Source organism: Elephas maximus, chromosome 21, assembly GCF_024166365.1.
Source record: "Elephas maximus indicus isolate mEleMax1 chromosome 21, mEleMax1 primary haplotype, whole genome shotgun sequence".
In the NCBI taxonomy this organism is placed as follows: Eukaryota; Metazoa; Chordata; class Mammalia; order Proboscidea; family Elephantidae; genus Elephas; species Elephas maximus.
In genome coordinates this window covers 37736600-37763614 of record NC_064839.1, presented here as the reverse complement: position 1 = coordinate 37763614, position 27015 = coordinate 37736600, and the positions used below count along the sequence as shown (strand labels likewise).

The 27015-nt window shown below is 40.4% G+C and overlaps 1 protein-coding gene across 9 annotated transcripts in view; it reads right to left on the bottom strand.

Moving 5' to 3' along the window:
- Positions 1 to 20554: 20554 nt before the first annotated feature.
- Positions 20555 to 27015, bottom strand: part of ZFHX3 (zinc finger homeobox 3) — a 701029-nt gene continuing 694568 nt past the window's right edge. For all 9 annotated transcript variants that reach the window (XM_049864644.1, XM_049864650.1, XM_049864646.1 and 6 more), the window contains one exon: positions 20555 to 24730. In XM_049864644.1, coding sequence (XP_049720601.1) covers positions 23049 to 24730 — 1682 coding nt within the window. In that variant the 3' untranslated portion in view covers positions 20555 to 23048. The remainder of the gene's footprint in view (positions 24731 to 27015) is intronic.

Here is a 27015-nt window from a genome sequence, read left to right as displayed (position 1 = left end):
TGCCTTTGTATAAATGTCCTTTATTTCATTGAGGAATTTTCCTTCTATTCCTATTTTGCTGAGAGTTTTTATCATGAATTGGTGTTGGACTTTTTCATATACCTTCTCTGCATCAACTGATTAGATCATGTGGTTCTTTTCTCTTGTTTACTTATATGATGGATTACATTGATTGTTTCTTTAATATTGAACCATCCCTGCATACCTGGCATGAATCCCACTTGGTCATGGTGGATTATTTTTTGATCATTGTTGAATTCTATTGGCTAGAATTTTGTCGAGGATTTTTGCGTCTGTGTTCATGAGGGATATTGGTCTGTAACTTTCTCTTTTGCGGTATCTTTACCTGGTTTTGGTATCAGGGTTATGCTGACTTTATAGGATAAGTTTAGGAATATTCCATCCTTTTCTGTGCTCTGAAATACCTCTTATAGTAGTGGCATTACCTCTTCTGTTGTGAAATCATCCGTCTCATTTCTTTTTTCGCTTATTTGCTTCCTATCCTGTTTTTCTTTTGTCAGTTTGGCCAGTGGTTTATAGATTTTGTTGACCTTTTCAAAGAACCAGCTTTGAATTGTTTTTCTATCCTCTATTTCATTTAATTCTGCCCTAATTTTTATTATTTGTTTTCTTCTGGTACCCGAGGGATTCTTTTGCTTCTCTCTATTTCAAGTTGCAGGGTTAATATTTTCATTTTGGCCCTTTCTTCTTTTTGGATGTGTGCATTTATTGATATACATTAACCTCTGAGCACTGCTTTTGCTGTGTTCCAAAGGTTCTGGTAGGATGTGTTTTCATTCTCATTTGATTATGTGAATTTCTTTATTCCATCCTTAATTTCTTCTGTAACCCAGTAGTTTTTGAGCAAGGCGTTGTTCAGTTTCCATATGTTTAATTTTTTTCTTCTTCAGTTATTGATTTCTGCTTTTATGGCTTTGTGGTCAGAAAGGATGCTTTGTAACATTTTGATGCTTTGGATTCTGTTAAGGCTTGCTTTATGGCCTAACATGTGGTCTCTTCTGGACAATGTTCCATGTGTGTTGGAAAAGAAAGTATACTTGGCTGCCGTTGCGTGGAGTTTTCTATATATGTCTATGAGATCCAGTTGGTGGATTGTGGCATTTAGATCTTCCGTGTCTTTACTGAGCTTCTTTGTGGATGTTCTGTCCTTCACTGAAAGTGGTGTGTTGAAGTCTCCTACTATTACTGTGGAGCTGTCTGTTTCTCTTTTCAATGCTGTTAGAGTTTATTTTATGTATTTAGGTGCCCTTTTGTTGGGCGCGTAAATATTTGTCATGGTTATGTCCTCCTGGTGTGTTAACCCTTTAATCATTGTATAGTGTCCTTCCTTATCGTTTGTGGTGGATTTCACTTTAAAGTCTATTTTGTCAGAGATTAATATTGCCACTCCTGCTCTTTTTTGATTGTTTGCTTGATATATTTTTTTCTATCCTTTGAGTTCTTGTCTGTTTGTGCCTTTAAGCCTTAGATGAGTCTCTTGGAGGCAGCATATAGACAGATCGTGTTTTTTTTTTTTTAATCCATTCTGCCACTCTCTCTTTATTGGAGCATTTAGTCCATTTACATCCAGCATAATTATTGATAGGTATGAGTTTAGTGCTGTCATTTTGATGTGTATTTTTTTTGTGTGTGTGTTGTTGACTGTTCCAGTTAATTTTCTGTGCTGAGTCATTATTCTTTATGTATTTTCTTTTCATCCTTTTCATTATTGTTGATTTTGTATTTGCTGAGTCTTCGTGTTTTTCTTGTTTTTTATTTTGATGTTTAGGATTGTTAGTTTCCTTCGTGATTACCTTAATATTTACCCCTATTTTTCTAAGTTTAAACCAACCTTTTATTTCTTTATATCGCTTTGACTTTCTCTCCATATGAAAGATATATGACTACGTTATTTAGACGCTCTTTTTTGTTTTAATGTTGTCATCTTTTATGTATTGACGTCTCTGTTTCCCCATTTTCAGTGTTTTAGCTTTGATTTATTTGTGACTTCCCTATCTGGGTTGATATCTGTTTGCTGTCCTGTGTTCTAGTCTTGGGTTCTTATCTGATGTTATTGGTTTTCTAACTGAAGGACTCCCTTTAATATTTCTTGTAATTTTGGTTTGGTTTTTACGAATTCCCTAAACTTCTGTTTAATCTGGCAATGCCCTCATTTTGCCATCGTATTTGAGAGACAGTTTTGCTGGATATATAATTCTTGGTTACCAATTTTTTTTCTTCAATGCTATATATATGTCATCCCATTGCCTTCTTGCCTGCATGGTTTCTGCTGAGTAGTCTGAGCGTAATCTTATTGCCTCTTTTGTGTAGATGACTTTTCATTTATCCCTAGCTGCTCTTCAAATTCTCTATCTTTGGTTTTGGCAAGTTAGATTATGTCTTTTTGACTTTCTTTTGGGATTTACCTTGTGTGGGGTTTGATGAGCTTCCTGGGTATCTTCTCATCTTTCATGATATCAGGGAAGTTTTCTGCCAACAAATCTTCAACAATACTGTATCTATTGGTACTCCAATTACTCATAGGTAGGGTCCCCCATAATTCTTAGGGTTTCTTCATTTTTTTTAATTCTTTTATCTGATTTTTCCTCAAATAAGTTGGTTTCAAGTGCTTTATATTCAGTCTTCCTGATTCTGACTTCCATTGCTTCAATTCTGCTCCTATGACTTCCTATTGAGTTGTTTAGTTCTGAAATTTTATTGTTAATCTTTTGGATTTCTGTTTGCTGTCTCTTTATAGATTCCTGCAGCCTGTTAAATTTGTCATTTGCTCTTGCGTAACCTTCTTGAGTTCCTCTTTTGCTTTGTCTCTTTGTTCCTTGGCTTGTTCTGCATTTTGCCTGATCTCTTTCCTGATCTCTTGAAGAGCTCTGTATATTAATCTTTTGAATTCTACCTCCAGTAATTCCAAGAAATTGTCTTCCTCTGGAAGATTTCTTGATTCTTTGTTTTAGGCACTTGCTGAAGCCATCATGGTCTGCCTCTTTATGTGATTTGATACTGACTCTTCCCTCTATCAATAAACTATATTCATTTTATGTTTCCTTACTGTGTCCTAGCTTCTTGTTTTGTTTTGATATGCCCACATAGGCTGCTCACGTGAGCTAGTTTGATTATTGGCACCTTTGAAGCGCTCACGTCCTGTCACCAGGTGGTTAGTGCTATTACTAGATATATGAGCTCAGGAGTCCGTTTACTTTTCTTATATAGATTCAGCTCAGATGTCCAGATAGTGACTAAGTCTGTGGTGTAGGCTCTCACCTACAGTTCCAGATGGGCAGGGGTGATTGGCACATGCACAGGTATCTGGCTGCAGTAGGGGGTCATCACTGAGCAAGGCAAGGGGGTGATGGCTGCACCTGAATGTCTGAGAGGAAAGTGTGTCCCTCTTCTCTAGAGTGCGTAGGTTGGTGGGTTTTGCAGCCAGACTACGGGCACCCAATGCTTTTGGCTGTAAGAACTGGGAGGCAGTACTTATCCTTGAATCCCTGTCACGGATGGCTAGGTGTTATGGGTGGAGCCACCAGCCCTGAGGCCCCTGGTGTGGGTAGGTGAGGACCCTGCTTAATGGGCAGAGTGGTGTCAAATGTCATAAAACTGCCATTCCATCATACAGCTTATGTAGTTGAAATTAGGGTTCAGGTATATACCCTGCTGTACTGTGACAATGAGGGCCTATGCTGTTGAAATATGCCCCACACAGGTCTATGCAGGGGTGAAATGCATTCAAAATCCGTGTACCCCTTATGCCTGTGCTTAGGCAAAGGAGCTGTGCCTGCCCTGAGTTCCCAGCTTAGGGTAGCTGGTAGATTATTTTCTCCTCTTTGTTCATTTGTTCCCTCTCCAAAGCCAGGAGAATGGCTCAGGGCACCTGATGGTTCCTACTTCCAGCCCAAGGGATACAGCAATCACTGAAGCTGGCCCAGGACCCAGTGCAGAGCAGGGAGGGAGTAGGTAAATGGGAGAGAGGTTCTTCCCAAAGGGAGCATTGTGCCGTAGGTTAGATGCATGTCCTTGTCTTTTGCTGATTAAGTGCCTCTTCCTGCTAGTTCTGGAGGGTTGAGAAGACTACACCACTTGATGTCTCCTGATGTGGAAACCGCGTAAGCAGCACCACTGTTTGCCTTACCACACACGCCAGCCAACCCAGCCTTCAGGGTGCCATTTCCTGCCGGGTCATGTCTGGCAACTCTTTACTGCTTCTGCACTGTCTTTCCCTCCCCATGCTGCTCAGTCTGATTCCTCAACTTTGCCTTTGATGTTCAGGTCTCCTAGATTTTCATATATAATCAATTCAGTTGTTTTTTTGGGTCTTTGTTGTAAGAGGGACCACAGGAAGTTTCTGATTACTCCGCTGTCTTGGCCCCACCTCCTCCTCTTTTTTTTTTTTTTTGTCAAGGCAACTTCATAAGTGATGTTACATTTTTTCATCAGGAGTCACGTAATGTTTGGTTTCTTCTCTAGTTGTGACATTTTAGGAGTGAGACAAATAGTGCTTACACCTAGAAATGGGCGTGCCTCTTCTGTGAGGCTGCTAGTTTTTGAGTTGGTAAAGTCAGGAGTTGATTTCAGTGCACCACAGACTTCAAATTCCTCTACTGGTGGGCTGCTCTTGCCTTGTGCTTAGAGTAGGGGCTTGGGTATCAGAGGGCTTTTCTTAGTGTTTCCTCATTCCCATTAACTTTCAGCTGCTCTTGCATGCCTGTTCCATGGAGAGAGTCTTTCTCCACATTCTTGCCGTTGCTTGTAACTCAGAGCTAGTCCCATGGTGGAGGTAGGGAGATGCCCTGTTGTCAGAGGCAGGACCTGTGCACCTAGGCCTTGGGGAAGGGCTTTCTCATGGTTTCTGCTTCTCCTCATGGCAGCCAAACTCTACCTTGTCTACATATTGGTTTTAGGTAGGAGTTTTCTGCTCCTCCCTCTAGTAGCAGACATCTTGGTATCAGTGTAGGATCCTGGGCCCAGGACCTTTTCCTGCTTCTGCCCCAGGGGTATAAGGTTTCTTTCTTTCTTTTTTTTTTTTTTTTCTTACCCTTTCCCAGACACAAGGCTCTTTTGCCTGTGACTTGGGGGACATCAGGGTTTCTATCCCTTTCTTAGCTTTAATGCTCTTTCTTTTAGGAGAGAAGGGTCTGAGGAAGCAGGTGGGGCTTAATACTTGTTTCCCAGCAGCATCTGATCACTTCCAACAGACCTTCACCAAAGAGTTGTTGGAAAAAGCGTTCCAAATGAATGTCAAACTACCCTTGTGTCTGGGTATTCCAAATTGTTACATTAGCCCTCACTTGGCTGTTCATATTTTGTTAAATTTGCAGCTTATTTCGTTTTACAGGCTTGTCTGGTGGTCACCTCTTCCTTCTTTGCTCTGCCAAAGGTAAGGCAGTTGTAAATCCCTTCTTGACTTGAGAATGGCTTGTTCCTCTTTGCAGCTGAGGTTACTCCATTTTTGCCAGCCTTACTTAGCTCTCACAGTAAGTTATCATTTTATAGATTATCCTTTTTTGTTTTGTTTTTCATTTTTAGGGTGGAAGTGAGTCTTTGTAGCTTTCTACATCCTAATTGAAGGCAGAAAAAAAAAAATCTCCATTTCCTTAGGATTCTTAAAATTTGTTTTCCACTTCCCATAGTTCTTGAAGTATTATTGAAGTATTATATGTTCTGTTTATTCACTCTTCTCTTTAATTTGATAATGAATTTTTTTCTTTTATTTCTAATTTTTTCCAGAGTTTTTATCCTAATTCTGAGTTTTTCTTTTATATCTTCTATATTTAGAAATTTTTTTTTTTTTGGCTTATTTTGAAATAATAGGCTAAAACTTTCATCTCTTTTATAGGCATGGCTTTTCTTTTATCGTCTATAGGAGTGTCATTCTGTGCCTTACTGTTTTCTTTGTAATAACTATGGGATTCAACCACGGTCCTTTTTGTTTATCTTTTTTTATGAGGAAGAGGTGAACTGGAATAGTACTTTTTAGTTTCATGGCTCTAGTGATCCTTCTTTTATTGTTTTCATGAAGTATTCAAAAATATGGCTTCATACTTCGAGATCTCTTTATTCTGTTCCCCTTCCTCACTTTTACCTGGACTTTCTCCTTTGTCTTCTTGTCCCTATCTTACTCAATTGGAATTCTGTTCCCTAAAAGGGAACTTCAATTTTGATAATTCCAGCCCTCTCAGATCTTACCATACCCCTTACCTTGCTCCCCAGGCTCCCTACTTCCACAGTTGGCGCATGCAAAAACTCCCAATTTCAGCTATTGTTCTCATGAGTTGTTGTTAGTTGCCGTCCAGTCAGTTCTGACTCATTGCAACCCCATGTGTTGTTGGCTATTTTGGGGTTCCTCTGTTCTCAAACTTATCTCACATCTTTGCTTGTTAGACTTATGCTGATACTATTCAGGTCTCTTAGCTGTGGTGGTTCGTCCCCATCTGCTTATATTTTTGGTTTGTGAAGATATCATCTAGTTTCTTTTGTAGATCTTATTTGTGGATTTGAGTTTTGTTATTCTAGTCATTCTGTCCGTTTTTATGGAGTAGGGGGATTATGGGAGATTAAAAAAGTAAGCCATTGCCACAGTTTTCCCAGAATCTTTATCCTCACTCTTGAACAATACTTTTAGCTGAGTAGAGAGTCCTATATTGTTAGCTATTTTTTGTCAGTACTTTGTGGGTATTAATCCATTGTTTCCTGCATCTGTTCTTTCTGATAAAAAGTCTGACATCAGTCTAATTTCTTTATTTTTGCCAAGTATGATGTGTAAAGAGAAAGTCTTAAAAACCACATGAGAGAGAATAGTTTACAGATTATCTATAATTTCACTAGGGTTTGTTTCAATGTGAAATTATTTTTATTTATCCTTCTTGGTATATCGTGTACTGTCAATCTGATGAAGTGTTTTTCCATTCCAGAAAATGGCTACACATGATCTCTGTAAATATCACAGATTAATGAATTTAATGACTATTTTTCGTATCTAGAATTTTTAATTTGATTCTTTGGTCATGCTTGCTTTTGTTTCATAATTAATAATTTTTAATGGATTATAAGCCATTAGATTTTAAGTAGCTCCATCTCCTGATTATTAAGTTGTTGGTTGTCTTGGTAAAATTTTTCATGTGCTTTGGAATTTTAATTTTCAGGTTCAACTTGAAATGGATGTCATTTGTCCACATATCTTTGTTTACTCACTCACCCACCACCCTCTTCAGTGGTTTTACAATTGCCCTTACAGTGGCCTTAATGGCTTGGTAGAAGATACCCATGAAACCTTCTGGACATGCTGCTTTTCTTAGGGAACAGGGTGGTTTTTATGTATATAGCTCTTTGATATCGAAACATTTTAAGGACAAAAGGGATGCACTATAGGTCAGACTCCTTAAATGGAACTAGTCTCTATCTCTTATGTGTACTCAATTGCTTTCTATTGTATTTGTACATGAAATGGTGAAATATTTTTATTGGTATGAGATTGTATGGACAAAAAAACCTTTAATTTTCTCAGTGACTGAAACATTAAATGTATGACAAAATGCTTGAGAGCAGGCTGAGGATAAGATATGTACATGAATCATTGCAAAACAAGACATTGTGTGAGGTTCATAAGGGGTCAGAAAAGGGAGTGGACAAATGTGATGAGATATCATGGAATAAATGACATTAGTTAAGCCTTTAAAGGTGGGGGAAACATATAGGGTATGTTTGGAAGTTAGGGCTGGTTTTAGTGGAGCAGAATATCTGTAGGTTAGTATAGTGGGCGATTTACCCTGGAACAAATATAAAAAGTTTTGAAAGCAGGTAATGAGTAAATACTTTAGACATTTTACTTATTATGGATGTATTATGTGCCCAATATAAGAATAAAAATCAGGTGGGGCCAACATGGCAGAGTAGTCAAACACTTCTGGTGGTCCCTCTTACAACAAAGACCCCAAAAAAGAAGTGAATTGATTATATATATGACAAGCTAGGAACCCTTGACATCAAATGCAAAGTTAACAAAATGGACTGAATGATAGGGAGAGGGAGAGATGGCACAGAAGCATCAAGGAGTTGCTGGACCTTACTCGGTGGGAGCACCTCAGCCCTGATCTGTAGGCGCAGCCATGGTGAGGCTGGCAGTACCATACAGGACATGGCTATTTCAGTGAGAGAAGGCAAACGAAGTGGTGCAGCCCTGACCCTCTGGCGCGACTGCAGCAGGGCTGGCTCATACACCTGATAACAGCTCTAGCCATCTGGTGACGGGACATTAGTGCTTCAAAGGCTCCAGAAATCAAGTTAGCTCACTCTATTAGCCTATTTGGGTATATCAAAACAAAACAAAGCAAGAACCTAGGACACAGTGAGCAAACATAAAATAAATTAATAAAATAACTTATAGATGGCTTGAAGACAACAGTTGATATCAAATTACATAAAGAAGCAGACCATGGTCGGTTCCATGAACTCCCAAAACAAAGTGTCAGGGAATCTTCTGGGTGAAGATGTATTTCTGGAATTATCAGATGTAGAATACAGAAGATTAATATACAGAACTTTTCAGGAGATCAGGCAAAACACAGAACAAGCCAAGGAGCATACAAATAAAGCAGTCGAGGAAACATAATGAAAAATTTAATAGGCTGCAAGAATCCATAGAGAGACAGCAATCAGAAATTCAGAAGATTAACAATAAAATTTCAGAATTAGACAACTAAATTGAAAGTCAGCTGAGCAGAACTGAGGAAATGGAAGTCAGAATTAGCAAGATTGAAGATAAAACACTTGGCAACAATATATTTGAAGAAAAAAACAGATAAAAGAATTAAAAAAAATAAAGAAACCTTAAGAATCATGTGGGACTCTATCACGAGAAATAACCTACGAGTGATTGGAGTTCCAGAACAGGGAGGGAAAACAAAATACAGAGAGAATTGTGGAAGAACTGTAGGCAGAAAACATCCCTGACATCGTGAAAGATGAGAAGGTATCTATCCAAGATGCACATTGAACCCTATACAAGATAGATCCCAACAGAAAGTCACCAAGACATATAATCAAACTTGCCAAAATCAAAGGTAAAGAGAAAGTTTTAAGAGTGGCTAGGGATAAACGAAAAGTCACCTACAAAGGACAGTCAATAAGAATAAGGTGGGATTACTCGGCAGAAACCATGCAGGCAAGAAGGCAATGGATGACATATATAAAGCACTGAAGGAAAAAAAATTGCCAGCCAAGAATCACATAGCCAGCAAAACTGTCTCTCAAATATGAAGGTGATATTAGGATATTTCCAGATAAACAGAAGTTTAGGGAATTTGCAAAAAAACAAACCAAAACTACAAGAAATATTAAAGGGAATTCTCTGGTTAGAAAATCAATAATATCAGATATCAGCCCAACACTAGAACACAGGAAAGAGCAACCAGATATCAACCCAGAAAGGGAAGTCACAAAAATAAATCAAGGTAAAAAAAATGCTCAAAACAGGGAAACAGCAATGTCATTTTGTAAAAGATGACAACATTATGTCAATAAAGAGGGACTAAATAAAGTTTTTTTTTTTTAAAATAAAGTAGTCATAGATCTATCATGTGGAGAGGAAATCAAAGTGATATAGGGAGATACAAGTTACTACAAAGGAGACTAATGATCCTACACATCAAAATAAAATATAAGAAAAACATAAAGACTCAGCAAAAACAAAATCAACAACAATGAAAAAGAACACACAATTTACAAAGAAAAACTACTCAGCACCAACAATTAAAGGGAAAAAGGAGACCGTCAACACCACATAAAAAGACATCGAAATGACAGCACTAAACTCATACCTACCCATAATCACACTGAATGTAAATGGACTTAATGCACCAATAAAGAGATAGAGAGTGGCAGAGTGGATTAAAAAAACATGATCCATCTATGTGCTGCCTACAAGAGACACACACCTTAGACTTAAAGACATAAACAGACTAAAACTCAAAGGATGGAAAAAAATATGTCAAGCAAACAACAATCAAAAAAAGCAGGAGTGGCAATACTAATTTCTGACAAAACAGACTTCAAAGTTAAATCTATTATACTGCCACAGTAGTCAAAACAGCGTGGTGCTGGTACTACAACAGATACATAGTCCAATGGAACAGAATAGAGATTCCAGACATAAATCCATCCACATATGAGCAGCTGATATTTGACAAAGGCCCAAAGTCAGTTAAATGGAGAAAAAACAGTTTCTTTAACAAATGGTGCTGGCATAACTGGATATCCATCTCCAAAAAAAATGAAACAAAACTGATACCTCACACCACACACAAAACTAACTCAAAATGGATCAGAGACCTAAATATAAAATCTAAAACGATAAATATCATGGAAGAAAAAATAAGGACAATGCTAGGAGCCCTATTACATGGCATAAACAGTATACAAAACATTACTAACAATGTACAAGCACCAGAAGAGAAATTAGATAACTGAGAGGTCCTAAAAGTCAAACTCCTATGCTAATCCAAAGACTTCATCAAAAGAGTATAAAGATTACCTACAAACTGGAAAAAAGTTTTCCTACAAACTGGAAAAAGTTTTTAGCTATGATATTTCTGATCAACATCTGATCCGTAAAATCTACATGGAATTGCAAAAAAAAAAAAAAAAAAAAGACAAATAACTCAATTAAAAAATGGGCAAAGGATATGAACAGGCACTTTACCAAGGAAGACATTCAGGCAGCTAACAAATATATGAGGAAATGCTCATGGTCATTAGCCATTAGAGAAATGGAAATCAGAACCACAATGAGATTCCATCTCACCCCAACAAGGCTGGCATTAATCCAAAAAACACAAAATAGTAAATATTGGAGAGTTGTGGAGAGACTGGAACACTTATGCACTACTGGTAGGAATGTAAAATGGTACAACCACTTTGGAAATCGATTTGGTGCTTCCTTAAAAAACTAGAAATAGAACTACCATACGATCCAGCAGTTCCACTCCTTGGAATATACCCTAAAGAAATAAGAGCCTTCACACGAACAGATATATGCATACCCAAGTTCATTGTAGCACTGTTTATAATCACAAAAAGATGGAAGCAACCAAGGTGTCCATTAACAGATGAATGGATAAATTATTGTATATTCACACAATGGAATAATACATGATTAAGAACAATGATGAATCTTTGAAACATTTCATAACATGGAGGAATCTAGAAGACATTATGCTGAGTGAAATTAGTTGTAAAAGGACAAATATTGTATGAGACTACTATTATAAGAACTCTAGATAAAGTTTAAACATAAAAAAATATTCTTTGATGGTTATGAGGGTGGGGAGGGAGGGAGAGGGACATTCACTAACTAGATAAAATAGACAATAATTATTTTAGGTGAATGGAAGGGCAACACACAACACAGGGTATCAGTACAACTGGACTTAACCAAAAGCAAATAAGTTTCCTGAATACAACCAAACACTTCAAAGTCCAGAGTAGCAGGGACAGGGGTCTGGGGACCATGGTTTCAGGGGACATCTAGGTCAATTGGCATAATAAAATGTATTAAGAAAATGTTCTGCATTCCACTTGGGTGAGAGGCGTCTGGGGTCTTAAATGCTAGCAAGCGGCCATCTAAGATGCATCAATTGGTCTCAACCACCTGAAGCAAAGGAGAATGAAGAACACCAAAGACATATGGTAAAGATGAGCCCAAGAGATAGAAAGAGCCACATAAACCAGAGACTACATCAGCCTGAGGCCAGAAGAACTAGATGGTGCCTGTCTACGACCACCGATCACTGCTGTGACAGGCAACACAACAGAGAATCCCTGTTGGACCAGGAGAATAGTGGGATGCAGATCTCAAATTCTTGTAAAAAGACCAGGCTTAATGTTCTGACTGAGACTGGAGGGACCCTGACAGTCATGGTCCTCGAACCTTTTGTTAGCCCAAGATTGGAACCATTCCTGAAGCCAACTCTACAGACAGGGATTGGACTGGACTATAAGATAGACAATGATACTGGTGAGGCGTGAGCTTCTTGGCTCAAGTAGACACTTGAGACTATGTACGCAACTTCTGTCTGGTTGCAAGATCAGAAGGAAGAGGGGCACAGGAGCTGGTTGAATGGACACGGGGAATACAGGGTAGAGAGTAATGAATGTACTGTCTCATTAGGAGGACAGCAGCTAGGAGTACATAGAAAGGTGTGTATAACTTTTTGTATGAGAGACTGACTTCATTTGTAAACTCTCACCTAAAGCACAATAAAAATAAAAACCAAACCAAACCCACAGCCGTCAAGTCTATTCCAACTCATAGTGACTCCGTAGCGTTTCCAAGGCTGTAAATCTTTACAGGAGCAGACTGCCACATCTTTCTCCATCAGAGTGATTTCCAATCCCTGACCTTTGGATTTGCAGTCAAGGAATTTAACTGCTGTGCCACCAGGTCTTCTGTAAGAATAGGAATTAATTTTTCCCAAAGTAAACAAATATGCAACAAAAATTATGATTTGAGTATAGCAAAATGTTGTGTTGGGGGCTGATTACTCAGTACAGTGAACTCATCTACCCTGAGAGCCACACATTTAAATCATCCTCAAATTTCTTGATCCACATTTAGTTAACCTAAAAATACTCTTTCTGAAGGAAGACACTGAAATGAAATGAATTTTTTAAACTGGCTTAGATAATTTTATGAATAGTGATAACATTTATAGTTAAGTGGGAAGGATCAGTCATGCCTCTGCTTCCACAGATCTAGATTATAATTGTAAAAACCAAGAAATGATTTTCCTACTCTATGTGGCATTACGGCAATTATGGCAAGGTGACAAGGTTGTTAGAACTCTGGAGGTCTTCACAGGTTCCCCCACAAGGATTCATGTGCATGCATGTAAGGATACTACTTGAGGCCATTGTATTAACCATCCAAAAGTTTGAAAGAGAACAGTACCTGACATTCATACAGGATGGGAAACAGTTTGTGGGACATTTGAGTAGAGTTCTAAGAAAGGTCTTTCTTCAGTAGCGGGGCATACCTAGCCCTAGATGAAATCACGTACTCTTTACTTATCAGCTGTCTTGTTATCTGACATTTCACATTTATGGCAGTAGCAAAAAATCTTGACTATTCTGTGTTATTAATGAGCCGGCAGGCATGGCAGCAATGGCTGTGGAGCATCCTCTCCCTTGAGGAGTCTCCAGGCAGCCTCAGGGAAGCTGGGCCGCGCTGCCCCGCACCCTCCACTCCCTCCTGCTAGTGAGGGCGCCATGTCCAGCTGCTGTGTAGGGCTGGTCTCTTCCTTGGCCACAGCTTCTGGGCAGATGCACAGGCAGCACTGAGGCAGCGGGTGCCTGTTCTGGGTTCCCGGCTTCTATCTGGCCTGAGGCCCTGCAGCTCAAAATTGCTGTGGGGTGGGAAGGGAGGAAAGAAAGAAGCATCAGAGAGGGTGTTTGGAAGAAATGTGTGCAAGTTTAGTGACATCCCAAAGTGTGCCAAACTGGGCCTGAAGCCTCTGCCTTGTTGCAGTTGGGTACACGGCCAGGTTCCCAGTGCCCTAGCAGAAGCCCCGAGCCTCAATGACTCACCAGGCCTGAAGGGCAGAGCAGGTTCCCAGATCATGAACACAGGGCTTACAGGGGTGGGAATGGAGCCCTAGAGGTAGCTGTGTGAGGGAAGCTCTGACCCAGCACAGGAGGAAAGTGAAGTGGTTAAGCAGTGGGTCCTCCAGTCACACAGCCCAGCTTTATCCAGCTTTGTCTCCTCCAAACGTCCTTCTCCAAAGAGAAATAATCACAAGTGGACTTGTCACAGTAATGAGCACATCAGTAAATCTTAGCTGTTATTATTTCTATGGTCATATTTTCTAAATAAAAAAAATATGGACAAATGGATCTGAAAACAGAAAAAAAAAAATCCTCCATTTTTGCATAGCACTGATTTTCACATAGCAACCTTGTCTTTGGGACCTAACATGTTGATACGTGAGGAGTGGGTGTACTGCTCTAGTCCTGCCTAACAAAACTTAAAAGCAAGACTTGAAAGGATCAAACTGTTTCTAAGTAACTTAAGTATATCCCAGAACAAAACTTGATGAAATTTATAGGAATACAAAAATATCCAGCATTCAAGAAGGTAAAATTCACAATGCTTGGTGTACAGTTAAAGATTGACAGGTATGCAAAGAGTCAGGAAAACACAACCCGTAATGAGAATAACCAATCAACTGAAACTGACCCAGGACTGAGACAAAAACTATAATGCCTAAGATGAAAAAATACACTTGATGGGAATAATGGAAGATTAGAAGATTAGTGGACCTGAAGATATAGCACTGAAAATTATCTAAGATGAAGCATAGAGAAAAAAGAATTAAAAACAACAAAACAGCATCAGTGAGCTGCGGGTCAACTTCAAATGGCATAATATCCATATGTATTGGAATCAACTCAACAGCAACAGGTTTGGTTTGTTTAGTTTGGGGGACGGGAGAAGACAGAAAATATATTTGAAGAAATTATGACTGAAATTTTTTCAATTTTGATGTAAATGAATTCCCTACCAATGCAAGAAACTCAATAGACCCCAAACACAAGAAACATGAATAAAGCTACACCAAGGCACATTATAATAAAATTGCACTGTGATCACTGTTTGTGATACAGAGAAAAATCTTAAAAGCAACAAGAGTAAAAAAAAAAAAAAAAAAAGTCAGGTTACATATAAATGAACAAAAATAACAGATTTCTTACTGGAAACAATGCACACGAAAGACAGTAGAGCAACATCTTTACAGTGTTGAAAGAAAAACATTCAGTTGAATCCAAATCAGGCTTTGATAACTATTTAGTATTGAACTTAGAATCATGTAACAAAGAAATCAAACAGACACTGTATGATGACGTATGTACAGGCAGTATGACAAAGCTACATTTATGAATTGCTACCTTCACAGAAGGACATCATGCCTGGTAAAGTACAGGGTCAGTGGAAAAGAGGAAGACTCTAAATGAGATGGATTGACACAGCGGCTGCAACAGTGGGCTCAAGCATAACGATTGTCAGGGTGGCTCAGGACAGGGCAGTGTTTCTTACTGTGGTACATAGGGTCGCTGTGAGTCAGAACTGACTCTGCAGCACCAAACACCACCACCTTCACAGAAAAGAAAAAATCACCCACCAGTCATCCTACCTAGTCTTTACAAGTCTTCTGATACCAATGTCAGCAACCTTATTTTCAAGACCATCTTATTTCTGACTGAAAATGGACAAAGTTCACAGATTGGGTCATAGCTTCCTAAAGCCAGTATCATTGAGTTCTTATAAGCAGAGGCTATAATAGAAGCGCTAATGTAACCTTTTCTTCATGCTGATTTAGTTCTTACCCACTCTTTCCCATGTCTTTTCCAAATGTTTATTTTCCAGCTTTCTAGAGTAACAGTATTTTTAAGAACTCTTCTTGTGTTTAGGGGTGGGGAGATCCTCTGGATGCTTTCATATGTGCATATTCTTTTTGTTTCACCTGTAATTAATTCACTCTCACAGTCTCATTTTAGATGCTACAGCTCTCTCCACCTGTATATGTATACCATCTCGAAACAGGCAGAGGCAGTGGGCAAGCTGTCACTATTTATTCTAGTCCCTCTATTCTGTAGCACCAGATATTTTAGTTGCTCACCCTTCAAGGCAGGGTGAAGCAGGAATATGCCTATTCTTGGAAACAAAAGCAAACTAAAACCCTTTCCTCATGACCAAATTCATCACTAGGGGTTGAGCGTTGAAACACTGCAAACCAAACTCTTATACTACTCAACTCATGAGCAGAATCCCCCTAAAGGATCTCTGCAACCTCTGAGATATGTACAGATAGGGAAGCATCAGAAATACATTTATGGCAAGACTTAATGAGACATACAACTGCAGTCCTCAAACCCTCTATGAAATTAAAGCAGGAGTTAAAAAGCTGTAGTTTCAAGGGGCCTACAGCAAAGGGAGAGGTTAATACTAACAATAACAGCAGATATTTAACACTCAGTGTGTACCAATAGTTCTAAGTATTTTACATGTATTAACTTATTTAATCTTCCAACCAACCCTATGAAGCAGGCACTATTATTCCCATTTTACAGTGGGAATAAGTAAGTCAACCAAGGTCACAGTGGTATAGTCAAAATTTGAATCCAGTCTGTCTCCTGAGCCCACACTCTTAATCCCTTCTTTATAGCGTCTCTCAGGATATATTGTTGAGGGGGAGCACTGTATAAAGTCTAAACATACGGTTAGTGCCTTCTCCTCTCATTACTTCACTATCCTGAAAACAGGATAAATGTTACTTGACCTGCCTCTCTTATAGGTCATTTTGAGGAACAAGAAAGAAGTATATAATTTTTACAATGTTTGTATGTCATGTGCCATGCAAACAGGTGTTATAGAGGGGGCCTAAAGGCAGCAGCAATGTGTAAAGAGGCATAGGGAAAAGCAGTATATTGAAAGTAAGAAGACAAGCAATAGCAATTGTCAAAAAGAAGCTTTAGACATAACAGAGGTACAGAGTAACCACTGATGCCTTTCTCACTTGCTCGTCAGTGCTCTTTTCCAAGGCTAAGGGATCTTGACCCAAGAGTAAGACAGTTATCTGAAAGTTTTCATTTTTGTGTTAAGAAGGGATTCAGAAGTTGGATTAAATAGGCTTTTAGTCTGTCTGTCCTACGTAGGATAAAAAGAAAGCAGTCATACAGGACCACCAATGGATTCTTGTGTCTTTAATTTAGAAATCTAAGAAGAAGGATTCAGAAAAACTCAAGCTAACTGACTAAGGGAGGGAGGGAAGGAGGAAGGGAGGGTGGGAGAAAGAAAAAAGGTAGGTGGGTAGGCTAAGCCCACGTTCACCATGAAGTAAAGAATAATGGAAAGCCACCTCTGCTTTCTTTGCAAGTTCTGCCAGAGCCTTGGCTGGTCCACTGCCATGCAGTAAAGCGGAGGCTGAGGGAGCACACCTGTCCTGCTGTAATTAAGGCTGCAGAGCTACAGCAGCAGTACATCCTTCAAACTGACTCTTAAACTGCTTGTGCTGTTCTAACTTCTAAACTTGTTAAAAAAGAGATTTGGAAGGTCACTAATCTATAACAGGGGCTAGGCACTACAGACATTTCTTTAAAGCAAAATTAGAAACAGCTACCTAACACATATAAGCTGTTTTAAGATGTTGTCTTTTCACATTTTCCAGAGGGGAAAAACTGTTAATTCCAAGGAGATTAATATCCGTATCAGCATGATATTGAAGCCAGATTGAAAGACTTCTTTTCCCTTGGAGGGGGAAGGGGAGGTGGGGGGGGGGAGCCGGGGGTGGAGGGGGAGCCTTTCCAGTAACAGATAGAGCTTCAGGTCTCTTACCCAACCCTCTCAATGTAATTTAGGTACTTAGAGATTCTCTGATACAAAGGCCTCAATGATCACTAAGGTTTTGTCTTTTCTTGTTAAAAAATTATCTGTAGGAGAATTTGAATTGTGCTCACCATCGTCAAAGAGCTGAGGCAGCAAAACCTCTCTGCAAAGCTAGTTCCATTTAAAATATTTCAGTGTGATCCTGCCAGATCCTAAAATAATTATAGCTTAGAAAGGCAGACATGGCTTTAAGGTCTGAACAGTTATTATACTATACCTTTTCAATGGGTTGGAATAGAGATCAGTGACATAGCTGTATGCTAAGAAAACACACTGAGATATAAGCCATCTGCTTCTGTAGGGACACCCAAAAGAAAAGTACAATGCCTGGGGGAAGTTCAGGGTTTCACTAGGGGCAGTGACACTATTTGTTTGGCACAGAGGATGGCACACTGGCTGGGTTACCAGGAGGCACTGGTTCTCATACAACATACAAACTCTGCTGCCTTAGTCAAGCTTTTCTGAGCACTAGTTACTGCATCTGAAATGCCTGTGCCAATTGTAGACGTTTTGGAAATTTTGAGTTAATAGACTCACTGCTACCCATTGAATATCCCACTGCAGTTACTAAGAAAAAGACTTGGTTGACGATGGCTGGCTGAGCCAATTGAAGGCGGCTTCCTGGCTCAATTCCTGAGGAAGAAAAGATCCCCGTTGACTAAGGGCAGGTGCCTCAGACCATGTAAGGACACAGTAGCCTTGCAATGCTGTCCTAGTCCAGCTACTAGAGTTTTGTAAATTATTTATTAGCCGTGGCTATAAATTAGAGATGAATGGAAGGCCATTGGGCCTGCTCTTGGATATACTCCTTATTATTGAATTTCAGGCATTTTCTGCTCTAAGAGGATTTGATATGAGGATTGAATAGTCTCTTGTATGCAGAAATAGTCTGCTGCTACTGTTTTGCAGTGTTCCTATCTCAACTTTGGCTCTAATAGAGGTTTCGACAAGTCCTTTGCTAGGAAAGGTAAACGTAGTCAATCATCTGTTTAATTCAACTTTACCTTTCATATCCTATCTGAAACACTAGATTTGGTTCCCATTTTGGAAAAATTGAACTTTTCTCTCTCCTGACCATCAGTAAAACTTCCTTTGTTCCTGGTTGTGTCGTGTCTGGAATTCTCACATAAACGTTTGAATTAAAAATGTAGGTGCTATTAGGGCTCTCTGGGGGTCAGGTATTCTCCAAGTGGTCAGGCTTATTCCTCCCAATAGGCTGGCGAGCATCATGGCCAACACTTCTGTGTTTTTTATGAGTGCAAGGGATGGAAAATACAAGGGTACTTAGAAATAGCAAAGAGCTTGTGCACATGCTTGTGTACTTTGGACTAAGTACTCCCTGCACACCCAACCTAAAAATACTGTTCAAATTTACACTGTCAGTCATCAAACTTTTTATGACTCTGTCTACACACACAAAAAAAAATTTGGTAACAGACAAGAGCTTTTGCTCATATTTTTTTTAATGTATCACAATGAGCAGGAAACATACTTGATGAAATATTTTCAAAGGAGTATATTCAATTACCATCTACAATCAACTTAACTATGACAACAAAGTTTTTGTGACAAATTTTTTTTTTTTTTTCAGTTTGAAAGTTCCATGTGGTTCTGTTTGTTAGTCTCCATGTATTTTGGTACAGTTCGAGATCAGCATTGTTACAGTAACAAAAAAGCTAACAAGACTACATTATAGAAAAACACCAAGAACATCATTTTTGGTTTCACTTGCTCTATTTTTTTTTTTTCTTTTTTTTTTACATTGCAAAGGCTGTTCATATACCTCTTCACCTCAGGGTCACGTTCATTTACGCTTTCTTTCCTACCCAACTTGCCCCCTCCCCCCAAAGTAAACAAACAAAAAAACTAGTCAAAGCTTTGTTTCACAGTGGGCAGTATCTCAGCGCCAACAACCAACTCAATTTATGTTTCTATTTAAAATGTTTTAATTTAATTTATTATTTAAAAAAAAAATATATGTCCATGAACATCAAGTGCACTGGCTTAGGTAACGGCCTCTCTCCTGCATCTTCCTGCCATGCCTGATAAACTCAGGTTTAAACACATGCCGTCTGTTTTACTTTATTTTCAATTGTGTAAAACTTTGGCCACATTCATGTCTTTAAATAGCTTTTAATTTAACAAAATGAAAACTTTCTAGATGTATTAAACTTTTTTTTTTTTTTTCCTTTTTGGAAAGATCAACGAAGGATGGGTGAAGTAACTCCCATTCTAGGGGTTCATTTGGTGCTATGACTGAATGGTGTCCAGCACCAACCCACACTATGGAGTATTAAAAAAAAAAAAAAAAAATGGAAGTGAAGAACTACTTTAAAAGTGGGTTGAGATATCCTACTCAGCTACCTACTATGCAGCAGACAGGAGTAATTTCCCCGAGTGAGATCAATCTAAATAAACAGTTGAGCATTATAGTGAATTTCATGCTTTTTAAATAACTGATCATAGCCACAGTGGATATCAGCCCACAAACATCTAAAGAGCTCGTGTTTGACCTCTAATATTCACCATCACTGACTGCTTTGCTACTTCTGGGTTAAATGCTGAGAAATATTTTTCTTTTTTGAATGAACATATATGTGGGCAGTTCCGTTATAGAGGAAAGCATTAAGTGTGCAACCCACTCCAGGTTGAAACAATCACACAACCCTTCTGAGGAACACTGGTGGGTGGAAACGTGCTTAGCCAATCTACCCAACCACCTTGCTGTTGCCAAACACACCCACAGGTTGTCAAGGCATGGCATAACAAAACACCGACAGTCACTCTGCCTCACAGAGGGAAGATGGCATAGTAGCTCAAAAAAAGAAAACCACCGGGTAGGGATGGGCAAAATTACAAGGAAATGAACTTAAAGGCCGGGGCGGGGGGGGGGGGGGGGGAGGGGGGAGGCGGAGAGAGGCAGGAAGGGATAGAGATTGCACTATTACCAAGCAATACCATTTTTAAAAACAAAGATTTCAGAAAAGACCTAGTAGAATTTGATAGGTAAAGCTAGTGTTAAACTGTTAATTGATATCACATAGAGAACCAAAAACAAAAACAATTTTTTCTATATGATACAGACACAGAGTAACATACAACAGGTAAATGGCAAAAAATATATATATATTTTCATAGAGTTAAAACAAGATAAAATAATGGAAAAAAACTGTACAACTTTAAAATTTAAAAATGTTCATCTCAAACACAGGGAGAAATACAAGAATTCTTGTTAAAAGAAAATAGCTTGTTAAAACAGCAAACGTTTTGTGTACTTGTTTTTGACACCTTATGCTACAACTGGATACTGGTAAGAATAGTCAGATGGTACTCTGTAGTATTTCTACTTAAAAAAATTAAAAAAGGAATTTGCACTGTGCATCAGCCTAGTTAGAAATATGTACAACAGTTCAGGATCTACTTTTCCACTAAACTAAAAACAAATTCATAAAAATAAAACAGTCCCGGCTAAAAAAGAAAATCCATTTTCAGATCTTGGAATGCTCCAGTCTTTTTGCAAAGTCGATGAGTGGCTTCAACACTGGGGAAAGAAGCCCGAAAGGTGACCAAATGGAACCTGCATTCACAGTCTTCAAAGTTCCCTTTTGAAACATAAGGAAGAGAGTGAAGAGGGGGAAGGATTTCACACTTTTGGGGCAAGGGAAGATTGTTTCTGTTGATGTTTGGCTTTGAAAGTGAAACAGCAAAGCATCTATTTGTCTCCAAAATCTACATTTTAGCAGCACAAAGTTTTCCTTTCAAAGTTCAGACCATTTTTAAGATGAGGAAGGATGTGTGTTGTGTTACAGGAATATGAATATTAACATAAAAGCAAGTGCCTCAGATACGGTTCCTTTTTTGCTTTCTGTACAATGCTATCTGCTGCTTTGTTGGCTGCGCTCGGGATCACTCACCGCTCAGACTGCCTAACACAAGGACAAAACTTTGAAGTAAAAAATGTGTCTTTTGGTATATGGAATTGTCATTAATAGTTGCCTCTCTTCTTGCAGAAGAAGCACATAAACAACCTGGGAATCTTTTGTTTTACTCTTTCTTTTATTAAACTAAGTCTTGTTTGTTTAAATCAAAAATTCTCAAGTAACAAGAACCCTTCCCCTGCATCAACAGTGAAAGGGTGTGTCTTTGGATTTTATTTAAAGCATGAAATTTCTTTTTCTGAGAGAGGAAAAACAAAACCAAAATCCATAACCCCTGACCAAAAACTTTTTTAGGAAAAAAAAAAGCACACAGTCCAATTACACAAACAGAAACAAATGCTTTAGTTCAGGAAAAGAATATTTGAAGCATGTATCAAAAAGAAGGGGGAAAAGACAAAGGAAAGAAATAAAAAATAAATGCACAAGGCTAACAGACATAGGTAACTAGAATTATATGCTTTTAAAAAGTTTCAACTCCCCAACCAAAAATATTCTGTGAGGATCCTAGTGACCCCTAAAACCCTTTGAAATTCTTTCTTTAGTTTTATAAAATAATTTGCAGCTACCCTCTAAGAAATGAAGGCAACTACCTTAAGTGGGAGATTATAGGATGGGAGGTGGAAGGAAGAAAGAGAAAGTGGAGTTAAGGGACAAAGGGGAGAAAAGTTTAGGTGAATCAACAGATTGCAATCTAACTGCTAGGAATGAACAAGACAACATCAAATGAGGAGCTGTCAGCTGGACCATACAAAAAGCTAAATGTACACAAAAGGTTTTTTTTTTTTTTCCTTTAAAATCTACCATACTGCTTCAGTTCATTTCCAATGCAACAATCTACTCAACACCAAAAATGGTCATATCTATCATAAATACAGAAAGTCAGTTTTTAAAATTTTTTTTTAAGCTACAAGTCCTCAACACTCTTTGTGTATGTGGTTTTTTTTTTTTTTTCTGAAAGTGGGAGTGCTTAAATTTTCCCCTTGAAATTGGCTTCAGCAGAAAAGCTATCCTTAAAATCCCCAGAAAGCTAAAGCAGTTCACATTGTTTTTCTCGAATACTTTCTGCCCGTTTAAATTAACAAAACAAAAAATCTTTTCTGGAACCCAAAAAAAAAAAAAAAGAACAATTTTAAAAGTAATATATATAAAACAATGATTCTAAAAACAGAACAAAGTGTGAGCAATTGACCTGAGAATAAAAAGACATTACATTTCTTTTTTTTTCTTTTAGCAAGCCATTGGTATCTGAATGCTAAGATAGCAAGAAAAGTTAAAACTGAAGCAGGTGGACTGCTTTCCCATACAGTGCATGCCGGGCTCCTCTGTGCTATCAACGTGGGGCGTTTATTGAAAAAGGGCAAATATACAAGGGGTTTAAGCTCCAAAGACATTAGCGAGGCCCTGCGGACTTCCGTTTCCCAGACCAATATAGTACCTTCAAAAGGACACAATGTAACAAGGTTAGGTTTTTTTTTTAATAAAAGAAAAAAGAAAATGTAAGATCACCGGCATAGATAGGTATATGGGAAAACAACCCACGCTTTTTCTTTTTTTCCTTTTTTTTTTTTTTTTGGTTAGAAGCTTTGGAATTGCAGTTAGTCTATTTTTGAAATTGGTTAATTTTTGTATTTAAATTCATTTGTATTGTTCATCTTCAAAGCTTACAATCTGAAGGTGTCCGTTCCTACACTGGTCAGACCACTGTCCTTGGGGCAGCTGGGGTCTTTGGGACCCTCCACCGGGCTCGCCGGTCCGTCGGACTTTTGGCTGAGATCCGTGTCAGACTCCTCCGAATAGTCGTCTGTTGGCATCGAGGGCTGAACCCCTGAGGTGCTGCATGAACTTGAGGTAACCGTTGAAGATGAGGAGAGAGGAGGAAAAGAAGGGGGCTTCGCAGCCGAAGCCCGGGAGACCACTTGCGGCCAAGACTTCCTGGAGGCGTGGGGGGAAGCGGAGGGGGGGGCGGCGGCCGACGGGGGAGGGGGGCTGTCGTTTGAGTGAGCGGCAGACTGCGAGGTAGATGCGGTGCTAGGATCGGGGAAGCAGGCAGAGTGAGGTAATAAACTAGGGTGCTCTTTGGCGTTTCTTGCTGCTCTCGTGATTGTTCTGTGTTTGTGCAAGGCCGACTCGAGATGTTGACTCAGAGCTTCCTCCCCACAGAGCGCGCTCTCGCACGCCAGGCAGTGGTACGAGCCGCCGCCACCATTACCGCCGCCGCTGCCGTTGCCGCCGCTGCCGCTGCCGCTGCCGCCGCCGCCGCCGGTGGGGACATGAAGCACCATCTCTTGCAGGTTCACCACAGACTGGCCGAAAAAGCAGAGGGACTTCAGGTGGCTCCTCGCCGCCTCCTCGTCACTGAAGCCTGCCTGGCACTTACGGCAGACCAACTTGTACTGCACCTTTGGAACAATGAAGGGGTCGTAGAGGGAGTCCGCACTTTTGCTTTCTGCTTCTGGCTCTTCGGGGGGTTTCGGCAGGAGAGGGGACACCTCACGGGGTGCGTTTTTCTGCTCTTCTGGTTTGGGGGATTCTTTGGCAGGGTCTTTGTCTGGGGAAGCAGCCCCCTGGGGGACTGGTGTTTGGCTTGCTTTGGGCTGCTGCACTTTTTGCTGCTGCTGCAGTTGTCGCTGCTGCTGCTGCTGCTGCTGCTGGATGGCCTCCTGCAGACTCTGCTGGTATTGCTGGTACTGCTGCAGTAGGGAGCCAGGGGACAGCCCCATCAGGGCCTGTGACAGCGCAGGGCTGTAGGGAAACAGGCCTTCCATGCCATACATAGGCTGCAGGTACCCACTCTGCAGGGCGCCAGGGATCTGGGGAGCATAATAAGGAGAAAAGCCTGGTACAAAGTAAGGAAGGAACTGGCTCGTGAGCAATGCTGTGGGGTCCGAAGTCAAGGCTGCCTGCAGGGCCTGCAGCTGTGCAGGATCCACTGCATACTCCATGGCGGGGAGTGGGGCAGAAATCGTGGCTGCCGCCGCTGTGGGACCCTCTCCTTTCTCCTTCTTGGGGACAGGCAGGAGCTCCCCTTTCCCTTTGTGTGCCTTTTCTTTCTCCTTCACTTTCTCACTGTCCTTGTCCTTGCGTTGCTGCTGCTGCAGCGGGAGCTGTGGTGCGGGTGGCGGCTGGGCTGCTGCTGGCGGTGGTGGTGGTGGCTGCTGCTGCACCTGTGGCTGCAGGGGTTGGGAGGGTTGCTGAGGGTTCATTGCCATTGTGGCTTGTGCTGGGGTTGGGGAGCTCAGCGATGCCGAGGACGGTTTATTTGGTAATCCAGATGTGGGGAGGCCAGGGGAAGGAACTGTTGTGCTGGGCAGACCCATCAAGTTCGGTTTGGGAGACGTTAAAGCTGAAAGGAATGGAGAAAGGGAAATCACATGTCAGTCTGCAGTAGGGAGGCTGGACTTGATGTTCTACCTGTGTCAGTGACACATATTTGGATGTCTCAAGGTTTAAACTTGAAAGATCCTCTCAAAACCATTGTTTCCAACAGGTATCCCTCCAGTCTTAGGGTTGGACTATTGTTAGCTGCTGTTGAGTAGTCCCCCAGCTCTTGGCAACCCCATGCTCAGTGGGATTAGACCGTTGTGATCCAGGGTTAGATAACCTTGTATAATCAGGATCTAGTCCTGGGTCAGCTCCCATACTTTCTCTATTCAGCTAAATAACTTTCAGCTTCCAGCACTTTCCTGCCCAACATGCCACACCTACTAGTTCACTTTTCCCACTAGTTGACATTTTCTTGGCCATGCAATCCCAGATACCACTCGCTCTGCCCAGTGCACTTAGTCTGGAGGCCCCTAAATCAGCTATTTTCAGTTGGGACTCATCTGAACCAAAGCTTCACAGAAACAGTACAGCCAAAGTGAGGCAACAGGAGCAGTGAGCAAAAACAAAGTTGGCAATTCTCCAAGGCCACATGAACAAATGAAACAGGTTTTACGTGTGCTTGCCCCCTCTGATCCCTGGTGCTGCAGCTGAATAGATGCTACAGGAGGACAGAGAGAAGAGGAGGAATGGGACCACGTGAAGAGCATGGAAATAAAGAAAAACAATCTATCCAGGGAAAACTCTTCTACTGCCTTGGCCCAGCTGGTATCTAGGAATAGGAATCTGGAGTTCTGGAACCAAACATCTCCTCCAGCCTCTGAATGACATGCAGCAGTTGGCAGGGCTGCAGATGCTTGAATAAGCAGCCACAGGAAGAGGAGAAAATCAGTGCCCAAAATGGAACAGCCCAAGGTGCTGGCACCACAGTTCCCAAGACATCACAACCTACCCCCAGGCATTACCACACCCACATGGAGTACAGTTCCATCCTTGATCATAGTCAGATCTAATCCACCACAACCCTGCAGAGCCTTCACCCACCCTAGAGCCTAATATCCTCCCTGACCCATAGCTGTCTCCTTGTTTGAGTCTTCTGTTCCAGGGTGATGAAAAGAGGATAGTGTTGCTGATGGTATGCCAAGCTGCAGGAGTCAAAGAGCTCACAGGCAACAGCCGCCAGAACGCATCTTCATTTACCACACCCAAGAAACTAGACAGTGCATATCTCTTCATTTCAGAGGACACTATAAACCAAACCAAATCCACTGCCATCAAGTCTGTTCCAACTCAGAGTGACTCTATAGTACAGAGTAAAACTGGCCCAGAGGGTTTCTAAAGTTGTAACCTTTACAGAAGCAGACTGCCAGCATCTTTCTTCAGCGAAGTGGCTGATGGGTTCAAACTGCTGACCTTTTGGTTAGCAGCCATGCCCTTAACCACTGTGCCACCAGGGCTTCTTTTAGGGGCTCCCAAAATGTAAAATCATAAATTCTACAGCTCCTCATATTTCATCTGGACTATCCTCTGCCAGAGAGCTGGGGTAGGGGTTCTAAAACATGACACTGTACTTGTGAAAAACACACATCTGAAGCCCCGACCTCAGTGAGGATCACTGCAACCTGAGTGAAGACCACTGGCATTTCTGGCTACGGTGGTGCAGTGTTCACCAAACCATTAGACTGTATTTGAAAAACCCTCAAATTTTAGATGAAGAGAATAGGGTTGCATCAAGTTGCCAATCCTAGAAAAACATCCACTAACATTTGGATAACCAAGGAGGATGATTCCCTCAGCATCACATAGCATCATTAACTTACTCTTTCAAAATAAGCAGAAAAGGACCTCTGAAATTGTTGTCCAGTTTCCTCAACACATAAAAGGGACAAAAACCAGAGAAGACGTGACTGACTTTACTGATTTAAAGTCTTGATTAAATTGCACAAATGAGACCAAGACAGAATGGATTATGAATTCTAAACTTAGGGCATTACTCTGTCAACCACAAGGCAATGGGCCTGCTCCAGGTTTTAGGCTTGGGGCTAGAGCCAAAAAGGCCAGTGGGGCAAGGAAGAAACATCTGAGATGTCCCCATCCCTATTTGGCACTAGGCTTTCAGTAGAAAGATATGGGTAAGAAGGCCTTAAACTGACTTTATATATCCTCAATTGACAGCCTACATAAGAGTTTCCAATTTTAAGAAACATGTATTGAACCTATACTTCTACTAAACTCTGCACTAGCCATGTTAGACACAGTAGTTCAATACAATTCTACAATATCAGCTTTCTCATCTGTAAAGTCACA